This window comes from Seriola dumerili, unplaced genomic scaffold (assembly GCF_002260705.1).
Source record: "Seriola dumerili isolate Sdu_G_001 unplaced genomic scaffold, Sdu_1.0 BDQW01000167.1, whole genome shotgun sequence".
NCBI classification, from domain to species: domain Eukaryota; kingdom Metazoa; phylum Chordata; class Actinopteri; order Carangiformes; family Carangidae; genus Seriola; species Seriola dumerili.
The window spans coordinates 2,485,193-2,508,591 of NW_019174422.1; the positions used below are offsets into that span (position 1 = coordinate 2,485,193).

The 23,399-nt window shown below is 41.6% G+C and overlaps 1 protein-coding gene across 1 annotated transcript; it reads right to left on the reverse strand.

Moving 5' to 3' along the window:
• Window positions 1-871: 871 nt before the first annotated feature.
• On the reverse strand, window positions 872-22,005 carry LOC111226963 (protein MB21D2-like). The gene is made up of 6 exons (XM_022752297.1): window positions 21,934-22,005; window positions 19,927-20,138; window positions 5,738-6,076; window positions 2,626-2,819; window positions 2,215-2,427; window positions 872-1,985 (listed from the first exon to the last, which is right to left on the reverse strand). Exons 2-6 carry the CDS (start codon window positions 20,126-20,128, stop codon window positions 1,386-1,388), a joined length of 1,548 nt encoding a protein of 515 aa, XP_022608018.1. The 5' UTR covers window positions 20,129-20,138; window positions 21,934-22,005; the 3' UTR covers window positions 872-1,385.
• Window positions 22,006-23,399: the final 1,394 nt, after the last annotated feature.

Genomic DNA, 23,399 nt, shown 5'->3' on the forward strand with positions numbered 1-23,399 from the left:
CATGTCAACAAGCTAAGGGCTTGTTAACTGGAAGTTAGAAAGCTCATTACTTCAGTTGCTGAGTTCACACAGTATTTTCAAGAGACGCATTTGTACCATTGACTCGTGCCTCGTAACTTCAAACCCTCTTTTGTAGAGCAGTCATCTGAGGGAGGTCAAATAAAACTGGACGGTGTGACACAGCTAATAAGCTACAACAGCTTCCTCCATTTTCAGTTCCCTCAAATTATTGGTCAAGTTCATCAAAGCTGAACTTGAGGTGATCGATATGAGCTTATCTACCTATCTACGTAATGAGCAAATCTTATGACACTGATTCCATCGGAATTAACTGATTTTGCCACAAAATGTTCGCTCTTCAACATGTTGGTGTGACCGGGCCTTTCAACAGAGAAAAGGCAAATTAACATTCTGACCATGATTCAGTCGAGTCATCAAAACAAGATGGTTAGGGATGTGTGAGATGCATGTTTCTGTTTGCAAAACTGCTCAAACATAGTTCTTTGGTACATTCAATTACCCAATGAAATGTAAGCGGCATTGATATATAGTTAAAGACCTTATAATGGAATCATATACATAAAAAAAAAAAGATAAGTAGTATGAATATTGAATACCTGAGAAAGACTAAAAACAAGTGAAAAAAGATGCCATAAATTGAGGCTTGGGGGTTAAAAAAAAAAAAGGAGCTAAACTGTAGTTGAAAGAGAGAAGAGACTCTTTGTTCAAAGACTCGGCGGTTCTCCTCACAACATTACATTCAGTTACATCAGCCACACCTTGTTTTTCCTTTCTAATTTAGCCATCGCCAACTCTGATCTAAAATAAAAAGGGGAGAAACGCAGCAATCAAGGCTCTATCCTCCCCCCATCTTTAGAAGTGTTAAGTAATATGTAAAATGTACACATACACATAGATAGACACACATTCTCACACACACACACGCGCACACACACACACACTCTCTCTGTGTTGATTTCCGTTGGACTTATTCACACGACTAAAGCCGGCTCTTGTCTTTGTAGCACCAGCTGATAAGTCTCGTTAAGGCCAGCTCGTTAGGAGAGGGCCGTCTCCGTGGCAACAGCTCGGTGACATCATGTCTTGTTGTGCGACGTCCACTAAACTGGACGTCATTTGTCAGTAGTAGGACATGTGTGTTTTTTGGTTTGAAGAGTCAGTCGAGCAGCATGGCTTTGTTCAGCCTCAGGGTGATGAAGAGGGGGAGTGTGCTCAGTTTCAGGCCAGATGTGTTCTGCAGAAAAACACCTGCCTGATTTTCAGTCTCCGTCCCCTCTGATGTGACATCTCAGAGCATTTCCAGAGTGTGTTTGTAAGATAAACACACACACGTTTCCACACGTCTTCTCTGCAGCGTGTCTGCCTCAGTAGAACTTGTCATCGATGCGGAAGTGCGGCCTGGTGACATCATCAGGGTTCAGGAAGACAGATATGGATTTCCCAGGGTTCTCTGTGACCAGCTGCTGCAGTCGCTGCGCCAGCTTGTCCTCCGAAGGCGAAATGATGCCGTTGGCTGGGTGATGCCCGGGAGAGCCGTGGCCGTTGGTGCTAGCTGTTAGCTCCTTCTTCAGCTGGCCCGCCTGCTGGGCCTGGTCCAGAGCCGCCCGCAGGTGCTCGCTGGGATCTGAGCGCACGTGGGCCAGTTTCCTGGCAACCAGCAGCGCCTGGCTGTCAGTCAGGTGCTCCAACATGTTGCACTGGGGCAGGAAGTAGTTTGGGCAGTTTTTACCCAGGATGCAATGAGCCAGATCATCTAGGAGACCCAGGAGGAGGCGACCGGGAGTGTCAGCGTCAGGGCAGGACAGGTAGGCAGCAGGAAGTCGGTCACAGGCCCAGAAGAGAAGCGTACGCAGGTGGTAGAGGCTGAGGCCTGTGCGGGGACGAGCCAGGATACGAGACAGTACGGCCTTGGCTGCTTGGAAAGCCTGGGCCATAGGGAAGGGGATGCACTTCTTCAACTGAACCTGGGAATAACAGAAAGAGACGAGCAATGAGTCAAATAGAAGCAGCATTAAAGACATAGTGATAAACTTTTTTAGAAAATCAAGAGACGGAGGAATAGAAAGGGAAGATTAATTACAAAGAAGTACACAAAGAAAACCAGATGGAAACATTGCACTGATGCTTTAAACCTATTACAAAGTGGCACCAGACATGACACCACAAAATAAGTTACATTCACAATCCTCTCACCTCGCTGCGTGAGAATGCCAGCCTCCACTCCCTGTCGGGCCGACCACCCAGGGGGGAGCAGCAGGGCAGCAGATAGAAGCCAGATATGGCCTCCTCCTCTGTGATTTTACCGTCCCAAAAGTGGTTGGCAGTCAGCCAGCCTTGGGCCACAGCAGGCCAGCCCCGAAACGACACCACAGGCAGCAGGTCGTACAGCACCCGGCTAGAGCCTGCCTGCAGGGAGGAGACGGTGGGGGAATATTAGAACATCTCTGAATCTGTCCTGGATTTCTATTCCTCTTACAAACATGTTGCAAATTGATTTCTTGAAAATTATTTTAACATTTGACTACAATCTGATTTCACTTATGGATTCAGACATAAGGATTTATCATCATTTCAGCACGGGAATAAGGGCCACCTAATCTGTACCTGGAGGATGATGGTAGTGAGGGGTCCATTCCTCTCCAGGCGGTCCGGGGTGGGGATGCCTCTCTGGGGGCTACGTCTCAGCTCCTCCACGGCCTCACTCACCACCCCCCAGAACCAGTCTGTCACCAGGGTGGGAGAGAAGTAGCATCCATCCAGAGACTGAGGAGAACCCAGGGAGGGGATGGAGCCTTTACCTGAAGAGGAGATGTCAATACAAACCAGCTGACAACAAACAGATTAACCAAACTCACCAGCGAATGAAAGCATTTGAACTGTCAATATCAACCAGTGTAATGTACTTTTTTAGTCAGAAGATTAATACTATCCAAAACCCAAAGTTCAAAGTTTCACGGTCTCTATGGAAACCAATTCACCAAAGACCCTGTTACACAAAGTTTTAGTTGTAGTATAAAAACATTACATTGATTCTGTATTCTTTACTCTTCAGACTAGTTTGTTATCAGACTCTAGATTTAAAGGGATAAACTGCACAAAACTTTGCCCAGGGTCAGAGGCAGATAATGTGGGTTCTGACTGATAAGGAGACGAGCAGATAATGAGTAACTCAAACTAAACGGAGGACATGTTCATTTGAAGTTCAACAGAAAAATAGTAGGATTAGTGTTTAGTGTGCAGAGTAGTGTGTAGCATATTATCATACTTGTACGATAATTCAGCTCTTTGTTTGATGTGTGATCAGCATTTCTGAAACTCTGTAAATGTACAATCATTTTGATACGTCATAGTCATGCCATAATCATGAAACGGCTGATTTGGGACCAACCTCATTACTCATTGTCTGTTAACTATTTCAGTGATCCAATAACAGCCTCCAAAAAACTCTGTGAGCTTTTCTTTATGATACTTTCATGTCATTTATCCTCATACTGTCTTTGGTTTTTGGTAAAAATAGCTGTAACTGTTAGCATGTCCTATAGCCTGTATTAAAAAAAACAAAAAACACTGGCCCGTAGTCGGAGCCTGTTGCGTTCAACTTCATCAATAATCATGGATGTATTGTGAAAGGCAGTACAGCCTTTGGCACAGATTCATGTAGATTGCAAACTCAGTCGTTGGTGTGCCCCAGTCTGGGTGTGATAGTACAATAGTATCTACCTTCCTACCTTAATTACCACTATTTTTACAGTAATTATGTTTTTTTGGTTTGAAGCATCTGGCAACACTGATGCAGATTGAAAAGTCAGGACTTATTTTACTTGAACTCACCTGTCTGCGCAAATGGATCATTCTCCTTTTTTGGTGTATTTGCACTTCTTTCCCATTTTGGACATGGATTTAGGATATTTGGACTTGGGCAGGGTATTGCCACTGATTTCCCAAATTGATTCCATTCCAATTCACAAGGTCATGATTCGATTCAGTTTCAAATTCAGAGATATTTGAGTGTAATACCAATGATGCTTGGATATGAATGATGTTCTCAGAGAACTAATGCTGTAAATTGTTCCACTAACCTGGTGCATTATCAAAAATATTAATGTTTACATGAAGAATGGACACAGAGCAGTTACATTAATGCACTTTCTATCTAACATGACCAACAGTTTAGACACACATCTGAAGAAATGATAGGTAGGTAAATAATATGTGTTGCTAACGAACTGCAAAGCACTGGCTACAGAGTGTATGAACAGGTACACATGGCTTCTTCTTGCACATCTTGCATTTGGCTTTACTTTTCTCCAGCTCTTCGCTGCCTTCATAGTTCTTAAAAGTAAAGTGCAACCACACATCTGCCTTTAGATTTGTCGGTGCCTTCAATGGAGCCGCATCGGCCATGTTTTTGTCTCTCTTCACGTGACCTGATCTCGTTGCACGAGAAGGATGGTCACATGTCCAAGGGAGACTGTAAAAGGCTCATAAAAGATCAATCTTGGGATTTTCTGAATCGATATCGGATTATTCAATAAAGATCGATTTGAATCAGAGAATCTTTTTTTTTTTTTACCCAGTGCTAATTACGAATATGGCTGTTGGTGACAGTAATTGAGGATATTCCCGATACTACTCTAATTTAAGAATAATGCTGAAACAATTAGCTTCGTTGAACGATCAACAATTAATCGATTAAGTTTATCAAGCAAAATTTTGCTCAAATGTGAGGATTTGTTAAATTCTCTGTTTAATATATATACAGCAAATTTTATATATTTCATGGATTATTGGAAGATGTTACCTTGAGAAACATATTGCATGAACTATTAATCACTTATAAAAATAATGGTGCAGCCCTCAAGTAGACCTTTGGGTACCTGTAGTATTCAGTTTACTAAAAAAGTTGAAGAGAGGTGCCAACGCTGTGCTGCAAAGAATAAAAATTAGAATTTAAACTCACAACACCTCTGCCCTTTTTTTAACCTTTCGGTAGCATTTTGCTGTGACACATGTACATGCTGTCAACTAAACCACGCCGTCCTGCCACCACAAACTCAGTAACAATACAGTAATATCCTGTGGGAAACGTTCTGATACCAAGAACCAAGAAATGTATTTTCCCAATCTGCTCAAAATTAAAGAGATTCATATCAATAAATGTCATTACTTTTTCTCATCTCAGAAGTTTCATACTCGCGAGCGCGCGGCAGATTGATGTCGCAGTGCAATCTCGAAGCAGCCGAGTAATCTTGAACTTTTCGATTGTTAAGTTACACTCATAAATGTTTCAGCGTTTATTTCCTGGGGAGGTTTTCTCGTTTCACCTATCTGAGGAGTTATACGAACGCGGCCTCCGCTGCAGCTTGCCAGGCAAAATTGCTTCACAACATCATGCGTCATATTATCTGAGTGAAACATGAGCGAAATTCAATCAGCTCCGCTTCCTTCCACCCTGCTCTGCCACACTACCTTCCACACTTGTCTGTTCCACTCCTCTTTCCTCTCGTCACTTATCTCTTCATCTTTCTATGTTACACTCTTGATTCTCCATCCTCCTTCCACCTTTCAGTTTGTCCCTTACCTCCCGTAACATCCCTGTATCTTTTCTTTTAGTCCGTACTTCATCCAGTCACCTTTTGTTCCCCCTCTCCCTCGCCCTCATGACCCATTTCTCCTTCACTCTACTTCCAGTGTCTATTCTGCTTTATCGACTTACCCATTTCTCCCTCTTCCTCCTCATCTTCCTCAGCAGGAAGCCCATTCTCCTCCTGGCAGCAGATGCTCCAGCGCGACAGGATGTTGGAGTCGCAGAGGCGGAGGCTGAGCCATGAGTGGCAGGGTGGGGAGTGCCTCATGTCCAGGGTGACAGGCTGGTTGCGGTCATGGAGCTTCAGGGCGGGTACCAGCAGGGTGAAGTCCAGGTCAAAGTCGGCCCCTTTGGCGTAGTCCCCAAGGTCCTCAGGGTTGAGATCCAAGACCCCTTCCCGGGCTCCGCCTGACAGCAGCAGGTACTCGTTGGCCACCGGGAGGCGCTGGTCCACTTTCTGGACTAAGCCTGGACGGGGTAGGGGGGGGTGAGAAAGACACACATAAATCATTCACACTCAGCAAAATTTATATTCAGACACATCTGTGCGTGGAAATGTGTTTCAGTAAATGGTCAGAAAGGTTTTTTTTAGAAGTTTAAAAGTTTTTTTTTTTTCTTGCTCACAGATGTACACGCATCATAACCTCAAGAGAACGCACACCAGCTCTGGTAAACGCACTGGGACAGAAAACAGCAGTCCGGCTTAGTTTGTTTTGAGAGGTGCTGCATATATTTATGAGTCTGAGCCGCAGTAATATTGATATACAAGGAGGAGTGTGAAATTAACAGCCCCCTCAGTGACCACTGGGCTAGACACTAATGATAACTTCAGTGGCTCGCCTACACGTGTGCTCAGCCAAGCCTTCATTTCAGCTCCCAGACACTCTGTAGTCTCGACAAACAAAATGCAACTACACCATGATTGACAGAAGGATTTCTGTCTGTTATAGATCAACACGAAGTTTGGTTAGGTAAATGCAAAGTTCTGGGGACAAAGAAAATATCACTATAAGGAAGTTTGATGTGGCGAGAAATAGGAGCAATCAGCCAATCGTCTTGTTATATTCTTATTATATTTCAGACATTGCTGTACTATCAGTTTCCCAAGTGCTAAAAAGCTGTCCTCGCTGTCCTCTCTGCACAGTTTATATGAGAGAAACTTGCCTGCAAATCCCTTTATGGCTACTTAGCTGTGTTGTAAACTTCCCAGGCTCTGGGCCCATGGGAGCCGCAGCACTGGAGTCAAGTAAATTATGTTTTTCCAGCTTAAAAGAGCAACCTGAAAAAGACCTGATCCTAAAGCCAAACCTGTGCTGGTCCAGAGCTAACTGCTAGTTCTACTATAGGTCAAAGGTAAAAAAGCACTGGCACTTCAAAACCCTTCGCAGGGGAAGAGATTGTGGGAGCTTGAGCTTGAGTGTTTATCCCCTCCAGGGCAGTTAAGTGGCCGCAGAAAGCTGGAACGGGGGCATCAGACCAAGCCGGCAGGCCATGGCCGGGGGTTCAAAGCTGCTAACATGATTCCTCTCATCCAATTACATGGGCACACAACCTTGGTGGCAGGATGCCATGTGATGTTTTCATGTAGAGGCATGTGTGAGTGCCTAGATGTGTTTTTTTTTTTTTGGATGTGAGGATGAGTCATAAGGAAAAAGCGAGATAAAAGGAAAAAGCCACTGATAAACACAAATAGAAACCCATTCCTGGTGCTTCCACTTTTGGAAGTTTTAAGAGATAAAAACTATTGAATGTAAGGTGGTTGATTTGGCTTTTTTTACCCCTACTTCATCCTTATGATTAGTGCTAAAAGTTTCCATGTTAATTAATTATAACCAGCTTATCATGGTCTAACTGAGGAACATATTCCTTCATGAGAGCAGCATCCCCCAGACTACCACACAATCGTTTGCTGCTCCACATCAAAATGTAGAGCAGTTTGATGGAATACAGAAACATAGGTGGGAAACAGGAGGGAAAACATCAAGAGAATGAAAACGAACAAGCGACTAAAGTGGGAGACAAAGTCAAGTGTGCTGACGAGGATCTCTGTGGTGCTCTGCTTTGAAAAAGGAGAAAAATGAAAGTGCCTCCTTTCACGCCACCATAGTGGGAAGCAGTCAAAGAGAAGAGGACAAAATAAAAAGCATGTGACAGAGCGTCTTTGGATCTTTGCATTTCTCAGCAGAATCAGCTCATCTCCCGCCACAAGCTCCATTCATCTCCTGACTAGACTACTGCAGCTCAGTCATAAGCTGAGAGCTCCCACCGAACTTTATCTAGAGTGCTGCAGATCCTCGGGATCGTCAGCCTGTGAACCCTCCCATGACATCTACAGGAAGTCCTGGTAGCATTCAACATCAAATATGTAAGAACTGTTTCACTTTATCAAAGTGTTCCTACTTTTAAGCAAATACCTCAGTAGAGATGAGAATGAATATGTAGAAAATTACATTCTGGTGTGCTGTAAATCATGGTGAGTGACATATCCTAACGATCCTAACCAACCATTATCAACACAATGATCAGACCGAGACGCCACCTATCAGCCCCACTCTACCAAAATAAATTCAGTGTAACTCATTGCTTCAAGTGCAGCCTTCAAGACTTTACACATCTACACTACATGTACAGCATACACTCAGTAGCAATTTTATAGGCACAGCTAGCTAAAGGAATGCAGTCGAATACAATAACTCCTACACTTAAAAAGGTTACAATGTTCATGGGGGCACAGGTCCCCCTTGCTTTTCAAAATCATATTTTTGTCTCCTGCACTTCTACAGTTTCAGACTGATGTAGTCAGTGAGCTCTCCCTCTACGGTGTCTTCTTACTGTCGACCTATCAAAACACCACGAGGAAGAAGAGGAACTGATGATAGGCTCCAGGCTGTATTCGGTGATTACATGTACTCACAGCGATATTAAGTTTCTGCAGCTGTAAGTCGTTTCACTTCTCAGACCGCAGAAAGGCTACACTAACCCTCTGAAACGATGGAGCTGGCTGGGGCTGTACACAGGCTGAGAGGAAGCTCTGCGGACATTACAACTCCTCACCCTCCCCTGCCTGCTTTAAAATGATGATGGTGATGATATTATCATTATTATCATTATTATTAGTAGTAGTAGTAGTGTTATCAATAAAGTTTTTCAGGATTAGTGCATTAATACTACATCTACCACAATAACTGCAAGTCAGAGATTCTGTCGGGTATGTTTAAATTACATTTAAAAGATGAAAATTTTAAATTCCAAATAACATTAAAAAAATGTAAATATTAAATTGCACTTAAAATTTTAAATTACATTTAAAATTTTTAAATGTACATTTGAAAGATCAATACTATTCTCAGGGCTTCACTTCTCTGCTCTTATTAATGCACAGTGTGGACCAAAATTTCACGTAATGTCCCCTCTTGTCTCTTGAGCAGCACGACACGCTGTGTAAGATGATTAAAAACAACAGAGGAAGTTTAGGGTGATCAGACACATACCTCAACAATCAGCGACAGAGAGCAGGCAACAAATAGCAACTTCAAAACATGAATCTTATCTGATCAATGAACATTTCTTCGTCCCTATGTTTATCCTTTATATTTCTGCTTCATCAGCATTCAAGATATTCAACGCCATGTAAATAATTAACTAGTTGAGGCAGATGTGCTGTGGCTTCATGAGTTGCAAAAAGTGCATCATATTTTACTCATCTCTCCTCTGTCTGAGGTGAGTGTTTGTGCATGCAATGTGCGAAACAAATTATGACCAATCCACCATCAGAACTTGAAATCTGTTAGGCTGGAGAGAGGGAGAAAGACGAGAGAAAACGCTGGATGGGCAGATCAAAGAGAGGAAGAGAGGGAAGAAGACAGTGTCAGAACGAGGAACGGATCAGAACGCCAGCCAAAGGGCAGCGAGTTTGAAGCTGCGACTCCTCTGATTTGTTTGGTTTTTATCTGCCACTGATAAATTAGGTCAAATAGGCGAGGAGGAGGAAAAGAGTGATGAAAAAGAGAATAAAGAGCATCTTATCTCTCCAGCAGGGGCTTCAGTTAGAGAGAGAAGGGCAGAGGGAAAACTGTATCAATTAGCAAGGCTTCTCCAATCTCCACACTGGCTGCCAGAAGTTTGAGGTTGTTCCAAGGAACACAATCTACTTTTTAATCCAAACTCTCAAATCAACACTCGAACGCTTCTTCGCTGGGCATCTGCCAGCGAGCGCGCACACACGCATGGGTGCGCACATGAACACACGCCAACACATATGCCTGTAGACACACACAGTCTGAGAATAGAGCTGGAATGGAGACAGTCTAGGCTGGTTTCACAGCCACGGATTAAACCTAATCCTATAAAAAATGTCTTTTAATATAGATTTCCATTAGAGGGAAGTTTTTCGTTACAAGCTATTTTCAGACTAGACCCAATTCCATGTCTGTGAAACGAATATTGGTTCCTCCATCAGTCTCAGTGTGTGCTAACAGGAAAGTCTACCTACACACACACACACACACACACACACCTGCATGGCACCCAGTGTTTCTATTAAAACAGATAAATGCTGCAGATGTGGGAGCGGTTTTCTTCCACCCATTTATCACTTGGGCATTTAACCAAGATTATGATAGAAAAAGTATACAAAAATTGCAATAATTTTATTTTTTTATTTTTTAGGCAAGTTGGCTGAGCAACAATAAGATAATAAAAAAGAAAACAACCTTTGTGTACCATAATACAAGAGAAGAGGTTTTATTCTGGCACACTGAGCCACAGTAAAAATCATGAACCAAACTCTCAAGGTTAAAAATCATGTGTGTTGCAATCAAGGAGCAATCATGATGCTGCAAGAGTCTTTGAAATGACCTGCTCCAGGAGATGAGCCTGGGGGAAAATTCAATATCTGATTTTAACATCAATAAATCATCACAACTTTAATCCTGGGAGAAAACTGTGATTACCATAAACAAACACCAGAGAGATCTGCTGCTGCTGCTGCTGCTACTGACCTCTACACTGTATTTTACTTTAAGAAAGTAAAAAAAAAAAACAACTTTAAAATTTCTAAAAATGACTAGACCTACTTTTTTTTCTTAGTTGTGTACTTGCATTATCCCAAATGTCTCCAGCAATTTTCAAAACTAGAGAAATATGTGATTTTAATCATGGTAACGTTACGTTTCATTTGGTCACCTGTCAATGACGTCATATCCCCTTTGTGCATGCATCGATGCTGTGGTTGTCTGCCAGAAGATCAAAATTGACTTTCATCTACTTTTAAGCCACATTTTTAAGATACATTTCTATTGTATATTTTAACCAGATGAAGGATTTTAGTCATCGGACATCTGGATCTTCAGTTATCAGAGAAAAAAGCCAAACGGCAGCTCAGCTCCGAGACATCCTGTGTCCGCCGAAGAGTGTCGGTGAATCACTGATTTTTGAATGTGAAATTGCTTTATTCTGCGGTTCTACTGGTTTTAATCCCCTGGTCTGTTTGTTTTGAAGAAGAGGAGACCTCTGCGGATAATTCAGCTCCCGGTAAAAACCCTCTGAACGCCTGACACTGAGGGAATCAAACCGGGAGAAGCTGACGACAATAGTGGTGAGACAACAGCTCGCATGATCCCACACTATAATGTTACCCAACGCTGTCTTTTCTTATTGTTTTGATTGAGAGACCCCCCTAACCCAGAAGTTACATACTGTGTGTTTAAATACAGACTCTTTACTATTCTAGCCACGAGCTGTTCTAAATGCATATTTGCTGTCCTTTTGGAGACTAAAAGCAAAAAAAGATGGGTAGACAGGCATGCTTTTCAAATAAGAAAAATAAGGGAGATGGGAAATGTGGTCCAAACTTTGAGAAACAAATGAATTCATATATACGTATATAGCAGGGATTTCCCTTTACTCCATTCAGAGGGACAGACCACCCTCTCACCCTGCCTAAAAATATGAAAAAAATACATCATGAAACAGTCATATTTTAAAAAACTAATTTACTATGATTTTAAAATCAATAGATGTATTTTCACAAGAGCACCATGTTGCCATCTGTCTTGGGAGTTTGTTAATTCAATACATCACTGCGATATTACACACTGGTGTATTGAACAACATCAGGCCATTTGGCTGTGAAGTCCCTGGTACTTCAATTTTTATCATTGCTTTATACTGAATAGCATAGTTATACTTCCCACACATTTTTAACACACACCTACAGGGATACACAAACTACACTATACATTCACATATACTATGTATACTATACTCATGGGTGCTTTTAGACAGGCATCATTCAAAATGAAGCTACAAAGTGATAATGCTGAGAAATTCCCTGAGGCAGAGCAGCAACACCATCATGAGAAAAATGTCCTTTCTCATCACAGCCAGAGCAAAGTGAGAATATTCCTCCACACACCTCTGGTTTGATAGACTCCAGAAATAGTTCTGTAAATCTCTCTGGAAAATGGGATTCCTCTAAATAAGCTGATGACTTTTATGTGTTGCTGTTGCAGGAGAGAGAGAGAGAGAGAGAGAGAGAGAGAGAGAGAGAGAGAGAGAGTTTCGTCTAAAACTGTGCTTCTGTTCTAAAAACTAGGATGCGCTAACAACTGAGATGTAGGTAAAACTAGTAATCACATTCTGCATGCATTTATTTTCAACATTTGTGGTGCAGCGCGAGGCTGAATGTGCGGGAGCCCACAGAGGAGCTGACCATCCCACATGCATTTATGCACTTCCTAGAGCCTGAGAACAGTGTACTTTCATGGTCCTGTTAACGGGTACACAGACTAAATAATGGCTGACATTTAACCTTTCACTACCCACTGTTCCGCCTGCGGAGGTACGCACTGCTGGTAATATGAAAAGTTATATAAACATGAACATGTAATATAAATACCGGTACATTAGACTCTTGTCTTTGCGGTTATTGTGGTCATTTTCATAAAGAACAAACTGTAGTAAAAATGATCCTGGAGCTATTTTACATGCTAAATAAGAAGCAACAGCCAGCAGCCACTTAGCTTAATTACTTAGTTCACTGTAGAAGAAGTGTTAAAAAAAAGAAAAAGAAAAAAAAAGGTCACATTGAGGATGCAAGATAACCAGTGGAGATTCAAGACTCAAGCCCTGCTTTCAGCTTTTATACTACACTATGAGAGTAGTGTCTTCTCATCTAACTCAGCAAAAAAGAAAGTAAGTTTTTTCCAGAAATGTCAAACTATTTCCTCAGAAACCTCAAGTCAAAATTCATTGCAAGGGTGTAAGAGTAAAAAATACTCCACTCGTTTTAATTTAGTTGGACCATCCCCAAAGGCAGGGGGCATGTTAAAGGGCTTTTAACTAATTTCTTTCCCATTAAAATTCAGTTTCACATCTAGGTGCATTCAATGTCTGTACCTGCCCTCTGACTACTCTCACAGTCCTCAACACAAACCGTGTTGACACGGTGAGCACATGTTCCCATTAAAACCCTGCTCACACAGTCATGGTGCTCTACTGTCAAGATTCTCAATTGAGCAGTAATGACAGTATCACCAATTCAAATATAGATGCTTTGGACAGATTGAGTAGTAAGTAGCTCCACTGGAAGTCACGAACTCTTGATTTAGGGCATCTTAAAGGATGGCATGTTGCCTATCTCAAAATGAGATTCACAATTGTTATTTCACATCCTCTACCTCTGTGTGACCTTCCTGTTATTCCAGATAATAAAACTCTATTACAGCAGCAGAGCATGCCATAACAATAATCTTAAAAGCAGCCTCATCCTAAAAGGAGCAATTCAATCCGTTACAAATGACTCCTGACTAATATAGTCTCAACCGGATGTTATCAGTGCTTTTTCAACCAGCGCTTCACCTCGCACGCTAATAGCAGGATTAATCCCAGACAACCGAAAGGTGAGCCATTCCGCCCGCTCGTTGTTTATGAATTCATATGAAGGCAGGAGATTAGCTCCAAAATGGGCCTATTAGAAGAAGAGGAATGAAGAAGTTTAAATTTAATCAGGTCGTGGGGGGGTGGGGGTGGGGGGTCAGATCACTGAGCTAGGTGTTTGTGTATGACAGTGTGCGACAGAGTTTAATACAAAAACAGAGCTGAGAGGGATGGCAGACATTTTGTGTCTAAACCACCTGCAGAGAGAGAGGATGCAGGAAGCTGTCAGTGTCTTCAAGCTCCCCGCTGCTGCTTTGATGCAAGCTACGCTGTGATACCATGTCCTGACAAATGACAGGCAATTATCACTTAAAGAAAAAAGTGCCATCACAGTTTTGCTTTCACATTTTACATCTGTGGGCTGCTTGGCAGCCTCGTCTTTCAAAAACCCCTGTATAGCTGATCCTTGACCTGTCCTGACGTCGTGCGTTTCCGAACCGCATTGTGGTTCCGTTGCTTCACAGTGAGCCGAGCCCTGGACTGCACACTCTGCACGCGCTCATGCTGAATGGGAGGGCCGGTAGAGAGACTGACACAACAGGACCAGTGTAAACTTGGATTTTGGATTGGATTTTTTTTGACAGTCAATCAGCCCACCAGGATTTGTCCCGGTATGGCTCACAGCCGGTCCAACCTGGGTGGTGCGCATAGTACACCGGTGGTTGGAGTAAATATCAACAGTAAATATCAAAGTTCAGGATCTAACTTAATGTCAGCTAGTTAAATCAGCTTTTCTCCATCTTCTCTTTCTTTTTCTCTCTCACCCCTTCTCCTTGGCCAGGTGTTGCCATGTGCATCCACTTTATCCATCATTTTAAATTAAAAGCCCTTGCGACTTCATGACGTTGCAGCGGCATCAGTAATTTTGCAGCGGTAGGTCACCGCTGCACAATCTATACAAGGGAATAACTGGTGTATTTGTCAATCTCACACTCACCAACTGATGGCGCGCCAACATTCCCCAACACATTATGATCAATTTTTTAAAGGATTACTGAAAGGTGTCACAGTGTGAGGTGTGTGGCAAACACACAGATTTTAAAAAGATGTTTTCCAGCAACTCAAGACAGCTCCAGCCTGCACGTAAGATACTGTTATCAGCTGACAGCTACTACCAAAATGATTCCTTCCTCTTTGCCTGGGGAATACTGAAAGTGTGATTATGAAAGAGCAAAAATCACAATGTCAGCCTCGGTTATTAAAATGAGCAGGACGGCAGATAACATGTCATGCAATGTCAAAACACCTCTTACTTAACATGCCAAATTCACTGAGTCATATTTAATTAGATACAATGAAAGACACTTAATGAATGATATGATGTGATGTCAGTCTGTGGCCATGTTCAGAGAGGACACTGCTGTGTTGTGTTTAAGTCACAGACAGTTGTTGGTTAATTTGTTACACAGCCTCCTCTACCAGAGGTTTTGAACTCAGCTAATTAAACATCAACTAAATTGTGTTTGCCTTCTTATTCACTGATGTGCCAGCAATTAAGATTTAATGCTGCTAAATGCCAAAAAAAGGTGTCAGTGAACAACAATGACCATCATTTTTCGCAGGCAAGATGGTAATCATCTGTGCTGCTTGGCACTTGTGCATCAGCACTGATGAAAACTGAAGACAAAACAAAGCCTAAATAATCAAATATTTCACTCATCTACTGTTGCAGTGCCATGAATCTGGCCTGGCTGCCAGATGAAGACAGACTCTCAAATCCAAACTGGCATTAACAGAGAATTAGTCATCCAGAGCAGCCATGTTGGCCCTGAATCCAAGCCTCCGCTAAAGAACTACTGCTCGACTCTGAGCATCAGTACGGGGCCCTCAAATGAGGCAGGAAGTCACAGCGGCGGAAACAGCATCCAGCTGTGAATCAGTCACACAGGAGTTCACTAGCGTTAATGGGCTGGAGTCAAAGACCGGCCAGACGCTGTGTCGATCCAGAAAGCCAACAGCAGGCCTGGCTAAGTGAGCTGCTTTCCCAAAGGGGATGAAGTTGCCACTCTGATGGTTAAAATTTAACCAAGAGGGATTTTTTTTATACCCAAAATAAAATATGCATAATATCATATGAGAGGTTGTGCAGCCACCGAAAAGGTCAGAAAACTTTGGGAGAAGCAATTTAGTGCCAGATAAATGCACCCAATATTAAAGTCTGCAGTGCTCTGCTCTGACTGACTTGTGGATTATTATTTTTTTTGACATAGTTGCAAGACTGTGAAAAGCAAAACAAAACCTACAGAATATAAGTCAGTCTCTGCAGGAATTCTGCACTTTCCAACACTAAGGCTTGCTATTTTGTCAATATTACAGTGAAAAATGGTCCAATTTCTTAATCACTATGGGAGCTTTACCTACCAGGGGTTGGACAATATGAGGATAAACACCATGAGACAACTGAAATGTGTCAACTTGCAGATTTGTCTATACGATTTATACCAAGGCAGCTAAAGCTTTCATATACCATTATTAAACCTATAATGATGACTGGTGAGTTATTTAAATGTTTTATCGCTTACTTTAATTAATCATGACGATAATTTATTGTGAAATAACACAAAAAAGTTTGCAGACTGTATCTCTATTTCTGGTAGGAAAAAACTGTGAAGTCTTTTTGAGCCACAACAACCACAGAAAAATCTGAGACTCTAGTGGGACTGATAAATATGCAGGCCTTTCATTTATCATCACTCATGCACACACAAATACAGGCAGGCTTTGTTTTGGTTCTTCACTTTTTTGTTTTTCCATTTTTCATCACAGTTAAAGGTGAACTTTTGACTGGTGCCTCTGCTGACCTGAAAGACACCAACTCACCCTTCCCTCTCTCTCTCTAAACGCCTCCACTTGTCATTGTTCAGGCCTGAATGTGAATACCATTAAGTGGCTTAAGTGTGAGGAATAGTGGAAAACAAAGGGGCTGATGAAGGAAACCCAACAGGAAGGCAAGAAGTGGAGGTCACTGCAGGACAAACAGAAGATATGGTGAAGGAAACCTTTTCAGTAGCAGATCATAAAGGAGTATTTTTCTATCTGTTTCCATTTATCTGCATCTGACAGCTGAGTGAAATACTTAATGCTGCAGCTGGTTATTTTCTTGTCTCACAGATAAAAATATAAAAACATCTGGGCTGAGACACAACAGCGCTCATGACTCTTTAAACCTGGATCAAAAGTATCAATTCTCACCGACATGAGGGAGCGGAGGAACTCTGAACTGAACTCTCTCAAGCCGGCTAACAAACTTTAAGATCTGAAAAGTTGGGTCTAGGCTACGTCTGGGCCTATCATCAGATCCTCTGCTTCACTGGCAGTTCGGATCTATTTCTGCCTTCATCAGACTTTTGTTTTTCAAAAGATATATACAGTAGCCCCCACCGTGCTTGCCTGAAGGCAAACCACAGTGTTTACTCAAACGCAGGGTAAATAAGAGCCTCTTCTTGGATCTGTCAGCGTGTGAAAAAATTCACTGGGTGTACTGTGTGTATGTGTGTGTGCGCGCGTGTGCGTGTGTGTGAGAGAGAGAGAGAGAGAGTTTAATCTCTTTTCTCTTTCCTTTTCCCCGACAGTGTGCAAAGCCCAGTGGGGATCCCTCTGCAGCTCAAACTTTATAAAAGCCTGGCAAAAACAGCCACAGACACTCGTGTTCAGCATCCACACACACACACACACACACACACACACACGCACACACGCACGCAAGCACCTGCAGCAGTGACGAGGCTCCTCCAGCAGGCCGGCAAACTGTAACAAAGCCCCTCCATCAGGAGGATGATATTTGCTTTTCAGTACTGCCTTTCATCCTCCGCAGGGCCATGAGAGGCATAGAGCCGCTAATGCAGCTACCACCGCATACTTGACTTGATATTTCTAGATTCCAACACAAACCATCTCCCTGTGTTGAAAGCACCAAACTTTTTTTTTTTTTTTTCCTTTTCACAGTCATTGCTGTCACAGCAGGCGGTGAGGCACAGGGTATGAAAATACCAGCAAACCACTGGTGATTATGCCAGCAGAAGCTGCCTCGAAAACTAAAAAAAAAAAATTACCAGGAGATTCTCAACCAAGAGGGAGTGGGAGCAGACAAAGGGCTGTGCACCCGAATCATGAAAAATGAAATCCGAACAAAGGGAGAGGCAGAAAAACAGCTAAAAAAAACAAAACAAAAAAAAAGCTAGAAGTTTGCACAGAAAAAAAGAATCTCTGCTTGTATGTGGTGATTCAATAATATAAGAAAAACAGTCCTGGGTACTATTTTGACTTGTGTGATTTCTCCCTGGGGTGGAGGCAGCCTGTTTCATGAAGCTATTTCAGATTGATGAGAAGACTGAAGCAGAGCAGAAGCATGAGCTGCCTGTCAACCACTACTTATTTGACAGGAATAGTAAAACTGTGTGACAAATGGAGACGGAAAGAGAGGACTTGCAAAAATGTGAAACTGGGGAGTAAAATCAGAAATCAAAGTGAGATGGAGAAGAGCTGAAAAAGAAACACACAAAACTTTCAGGGTGCTGACCGAACATGCTGCGTTTTCAGCTTTCCACTCACAGACTGACGGCGACATGAAAGAGCAGGGATGACAGAAGACAGCAGGGAGGGGGCAGAGTGCCACCTATTGGACAGATGAACACACTTCACTTTTTACTCACAGCTGACAGTAAAACAACAATCAGATTGAGACAGCCTTGTGTCTCACTCATTCTCAGTATAAGTCAGCAGCAGAGCCATGCAGAATGAACGTATGAATCATATAATGGATGTGTTTGAATTCCAACATTCAGAATCAAATATTACAAGTTGTTACATCCACACTGCCACAAAATAGAAACCTCTAATTTGCCATAACAGACCTGAAAGAAAAACCAAAAAAAAAAAAAAAAAACGACGTGTCTGTGTCTGTCAGAGGATTAAATTGAACATATTGTACCTGATCCATCATTTCAATGCAGATTAAGTCTTGTGTTAATCGTGTCTGTCACACCTGCTGTCTCACAACCTGAGTCATAAAATGGGTCTGTTAAAGAGAACTGTGTCCCATCCCATTTAAATGAAATCATGCAGCTTTGTCCTTTTGGCCTAAATGAAATTTGATGTCAGGAATGTGCACGTCTACAAAAATGTCCACTCAGGTCCAACAGGTTGAGTAGAATAAAGTCTCAGAAATGAGCAAACGATCTCGACTGTTTTAAATGATAAAGACTTCTTATCAAGCTGCAGTGTAGCTTTGAATGTTTCTGTTAGCTCAGTTCTGCTGGTTGTTGACCATTTCTTATCCCACCAGACAGGATCTATCCAGGACTTTACATCAAGTACAAACTTTTTCTGGAGAGTAAAATAAAAAGCAGGAGGTCAGGGAGCTCTCAGCAAAGCAAGACTCATCAATATGAGAACTTTTGCTTCTCTTTGGCATCAGTTTACATTGGGCATCATTATTTCATACATTTCATTCATTTCAGTATATTGTTAAAGCCCCTTGATACACATTCATCAACCCAAACATACACATCCTCTACTGGATACTAACTGAAGTTCTCTCCTCTAGCCAAGAAACTATATTTGAACACACACAGAGAAAGAAAGATAACTAGTACAAACAGCTTGATGATTTGGAGTTGGCCATACAATTTGTTCCAGTAAAAAGTTGTTAAATAAAACGTTCTGTACTAGCACAGCTCACTGCATGTTAAGGCCTGCCCTTTAGCCAACCGATCAGAGTGTGGTTGTACTGGGCAGCTTCCAGGTGAGAAAGTGGTGAGGGTGGAGCAAGGTGTTCCTGGAAAACATTGCTCATTGCTCTCAGGGAAAAAGCCCTGGTGTAAATAAACATAAGTACATACATACATTTGCTTGCTGAGAAAAGGCAGCAACAGAAGAAAATCATTCGCTAGTTCAGTTTTATCTTTGTTAAGATAATGTAAATGGCACAAGCACATAGATACACACAAAGCATCAGCTGTGCAGTGGGATACGCTCTTATCTTCCACCATGTAACTCTGCCTCCACAGCTACTGTAAAGTATATTAATAGTTAATTGATAGTAACTTTAACTCCAGGCAATAAATAATTACTGTCCCACAGGCTTATGCTGCATTAAAACCACACTCTATTAAAATTATAATGGAACATATTATATATACTGTAACGTACTGTTAACTTTCAATATCCAAAATACAATACAGTTTGTGTTTAAAGTGGTGAGGTTTGAGGGCATTCAGATGGTCCACAGCAAAATGAATATAATTAAAAAATATTTAATTTCAGTATTATTTAATTTATGATGCATAGGTCCAAGGAGAGAATAAACTCTACAAAGGTCAATACTGATCATCTGTAATCTGTGATACAGGGGGTTTTATCCAGTGTTACTGCAGACATACCGAGCATGTTGAAGATGAAGTCCTTAGCTGTGTGAACCTCTAAGGCGGTCTGGTCTCCAAACTCCCCCTGCTCCAGTACAACCAGCTCAGACACCTGTGCTGACAGCTGCTCCAGGGTGGCCCCCGATCGGAAGTCCACCTCTGACAGCTTCTTGGTGGGGGCTGGGGAACGCGGAGCCACAGCACTCATCAGGGACTCCATTTCTACAACCCTGTAGGGTGAGGTGAAGAAAAGAGAAATCATTTTAGGGTTGTTAGCCTACATGTCTGGCCCCATTTTCATGGCTAACACGGTCAAAATGGGTCCCCTGAGGTATGAATTATGCTGTCACAGTGCCAACTAGAAGGCCCATGCCCCATCCCTCCACCAAGTTCGGTGCAAATCAGTCCAGTAATCCTGCTTACAAAGAAACAAAGAAACAAAATAAACCCACCAACAAACAGACGTGGGTGAAAACATAAACCGCCTTGGCAGAGATAATAATAACTACTGGTTTTACACTACAAAAAAATATGTGTTTTCATTTGAACTGTTTACAGGATGTGAGTTACAGCCTGTGTCTAGACTGAGCCTTCTTGTTTTCATTGCTTTATAATGCTTGCCTTGTTTTCAACAGCATTGTGTGAATCATGAGACTTTGAGGTACACTTGTAAAGAATCACATCAAAGAACAACTAACATTAAATTTTAATAACAGAAAATGTGATGCTGATGTGGCAGCAATTACAGACTTGATTGCTAAATACTGAAAGCCCCAAAATACATTGACTAATAAGAGCATGTGTGTATTATTCCACTATTCTCTGTAACCAAGTCGAATCCAATATGAGACTGTTTGTAAAATATATATACATTCTGACACTATGAAGAAAATTGCACATCAAAGCAGTTGTTTGTTCACATAACTTGTAATTTATGATCATCAAAAGTGAGCTATTTATCAGCCTAAGGGGAGAGGATCAGAGGAAAGTAATCCTCATGTAATCAGTGTTTTTAAATGAGACTTTTGCAATGATGCTTATATTTGAATCACAGCTATAAACCAAACAGATCGCTGCCTTTTTCTTTTTTAAAACATTAACAAAATGAGACTTAAAGGCTCCTACCCTGCTTTGTATCCCTGCATGTCTAAAAGGGTGAGTTAGTCGAGTCATGCATTTTGAAAGGGGTTATAATGCACTTTACGTAATGTTTTGCATACCAGGACTAGTCTTGAAGCATTTAACATTAAGTGCAAAGGAATTATATTATTGGTATGGTGTACTGTTAAGTAGACAGAGTATATTAAGTGGCTATTTGTTTACATGTTTAAATAATTGCATGAAATAGTATGCCTTAAAAGTAACAAGCCAAGAAGTTGTAATGTAAACAAAGTTCAGTCGAGTGGAATGACAACATGGCCTCTGCCCCACCAAACTAGGTCAATTAGCGAGCGTGCTCCCCTGCTTCTAGCTGCTAAGCTAATAGCCGTTCAAATTAGCCATCTTGCTGTCTGACAGTTAACATTAGATAATGAGATAATTCGTAAAATACTAAAAAAAAAAATGAGCCTGGGCTGCATTAGACAGATTTCTGTAACTGCTGTACGTCGGTATAAGAAGACCATTTAACTTGCAGTGATAAGGTCGGTGACGTGCCTCGCCCACAGTCAGCTAATTTCTTTTATTAGCTGATATTAGCCAACTAGCTGTATCAAATTAGCATGCTAGCTAACATGACAGGTGGGGACAGTGAAGACAAGTGCAACGACACACGCCCGCGCACACAACCACACACACACACACACACACACACACACACACACACACACACACACACACACACACACACACACACACACACACACACACACACACATTCACACTAAAATCTATAGATACACACACACGCACGCACACATACGTTCACCCACATGCACTCAGCTCGGGTCTCGTTAGCTTGCGAGTCGCGCATCAAATTATTAGCTATCAGGCTAAAGCTGTCAAATATCGCAAACAGACACACACCCTTTACACAGTGATGCGAGGGAGTTTCTTCGCTATCTTCTACGTTTACTGTTATTGTGATCCCTGTGTTTTAATCCGCCTTCTTCAGCTGTCATTTCCAACAGGTCCCAGGCGCCACCTTCCCCCTGGCAACACCGTCCCAGAAATCATGGTCCTACTCAGAGGATCCAGGGATTAGTAGTTTGTGTGGCACGCACGCCCCACATTACAAAACTACAAAAGGATTTGTGAGGTCAGCTTTATGAATAAAACTGCGCCCGTGTCCTCGAAAAGAAGATAAGGCAGAGCTGAGGTGTAGTAGTAGCAGGGCAGGGCGGTTTCACGACTGCACAGCCAGTGTTTTGATGCATGAGCATATAAGCAGTCCTTTGTAATTCCAGCAGCAGTGGTGTGTTTGCACCAGAGGGGCAGGCTGCTGCATTGGAAGTAGGCACTGATACTATTCTCTCTCTCTTGTTCACCCTTTAATAAAACCTGTGGGTGGAGATAGGTTGGTTACACTTTTCCATCTAAAGAGTTCCTCATATGAAAATATTTTTGGATTAATTGTGCTGTTATAGTTAAATATCTTTAGTTAGTAATTACAACTTTGAACTTTGAGATTGCCAAGACCAAGAGTTTTGTGTAAAGTCTGGGGTTTTTATTTGCCAGCTGGGAGAGTGCAGATGGTTGTAGTGGTTAGAGCTGTTACATAATCTAAATATTACACAAAGTCTCTGTAATGATATTGTGTTTACAACGAAACAGAAAACCTAAAGGTCATGAATACCCTTTTCTCCTGTGGCTGTATAACCTTTTATTCCTCACTCATCAGATTTATTTTTATTTTCCTTTCCTTTCCTTCTTTTCTTTTCTTTTCTTTTCTCTTTTTTCCATCAAAATCAATGATGCACAATACTTCTCCAGTATAGTATGCTTTATTTCTCAAACATGCTTGCTTTCATCTAGGTGGTACATAAAGTTTTTGCTTATATTTATAAATATCTATGCTCAATAATTTCTAAACAAATATACAGTTGACCTCATACACATTAATTACTCAAATAGATAAATAAATAAATAATCTTTACAAACTTTATTAAAAAAGATCCTACACTTCCCATAATGCAAATCAATCAGACCTTTCCATCACCTTCCAAGTTTTGCTACACCAAATTCAGTTTTTATATCTGACTTTTCTCCCATTTTTGCATCTTTATTGAGCAATATTATATATATATATATTTTTACCTCTTTGGGCTTTTAAAAACTATTAAAATGCAACAGTCTGAACAGACTAAATCCATTATGGACTGATCTGCTCATAACTTACAGACTTGCAAGTTGTGACGAGGAGTTACATAGAGATGGAGATATTGCTTCTTATTAAGGAAGCAAGCAAAAAGTACATTGCACGTTAGCTGATAAATAGCCACATCTTCTAAACTCCACGTGCACAGTTTGTAACGCAGACTTCCTGTTGAAAA

Coding starts and splice junctions, on each gene's coding strand:
- LOC111226963 (XM_022752297.1), bottom strand. CDS start 20,128: ATGGAGTCCCTGATGAGTGCTGTGGCTCCGCGTTCCCCAGCCCCCACC. Junction 6,077..19,926: donor CTTCATCTTCAACATGCTCG/GTATGTCTGCAG, acceptor TACCCCGTCCAG/GCTTAGTCCAGAAAGTGGAC. Junction 2,820..5,737: donor GGAGGAAGAGGGAGAAATGG/GTAAGTCGATAA, acceptor TCTCCTCTTCAG/GTAAAGGCTCCATCCCCTCC.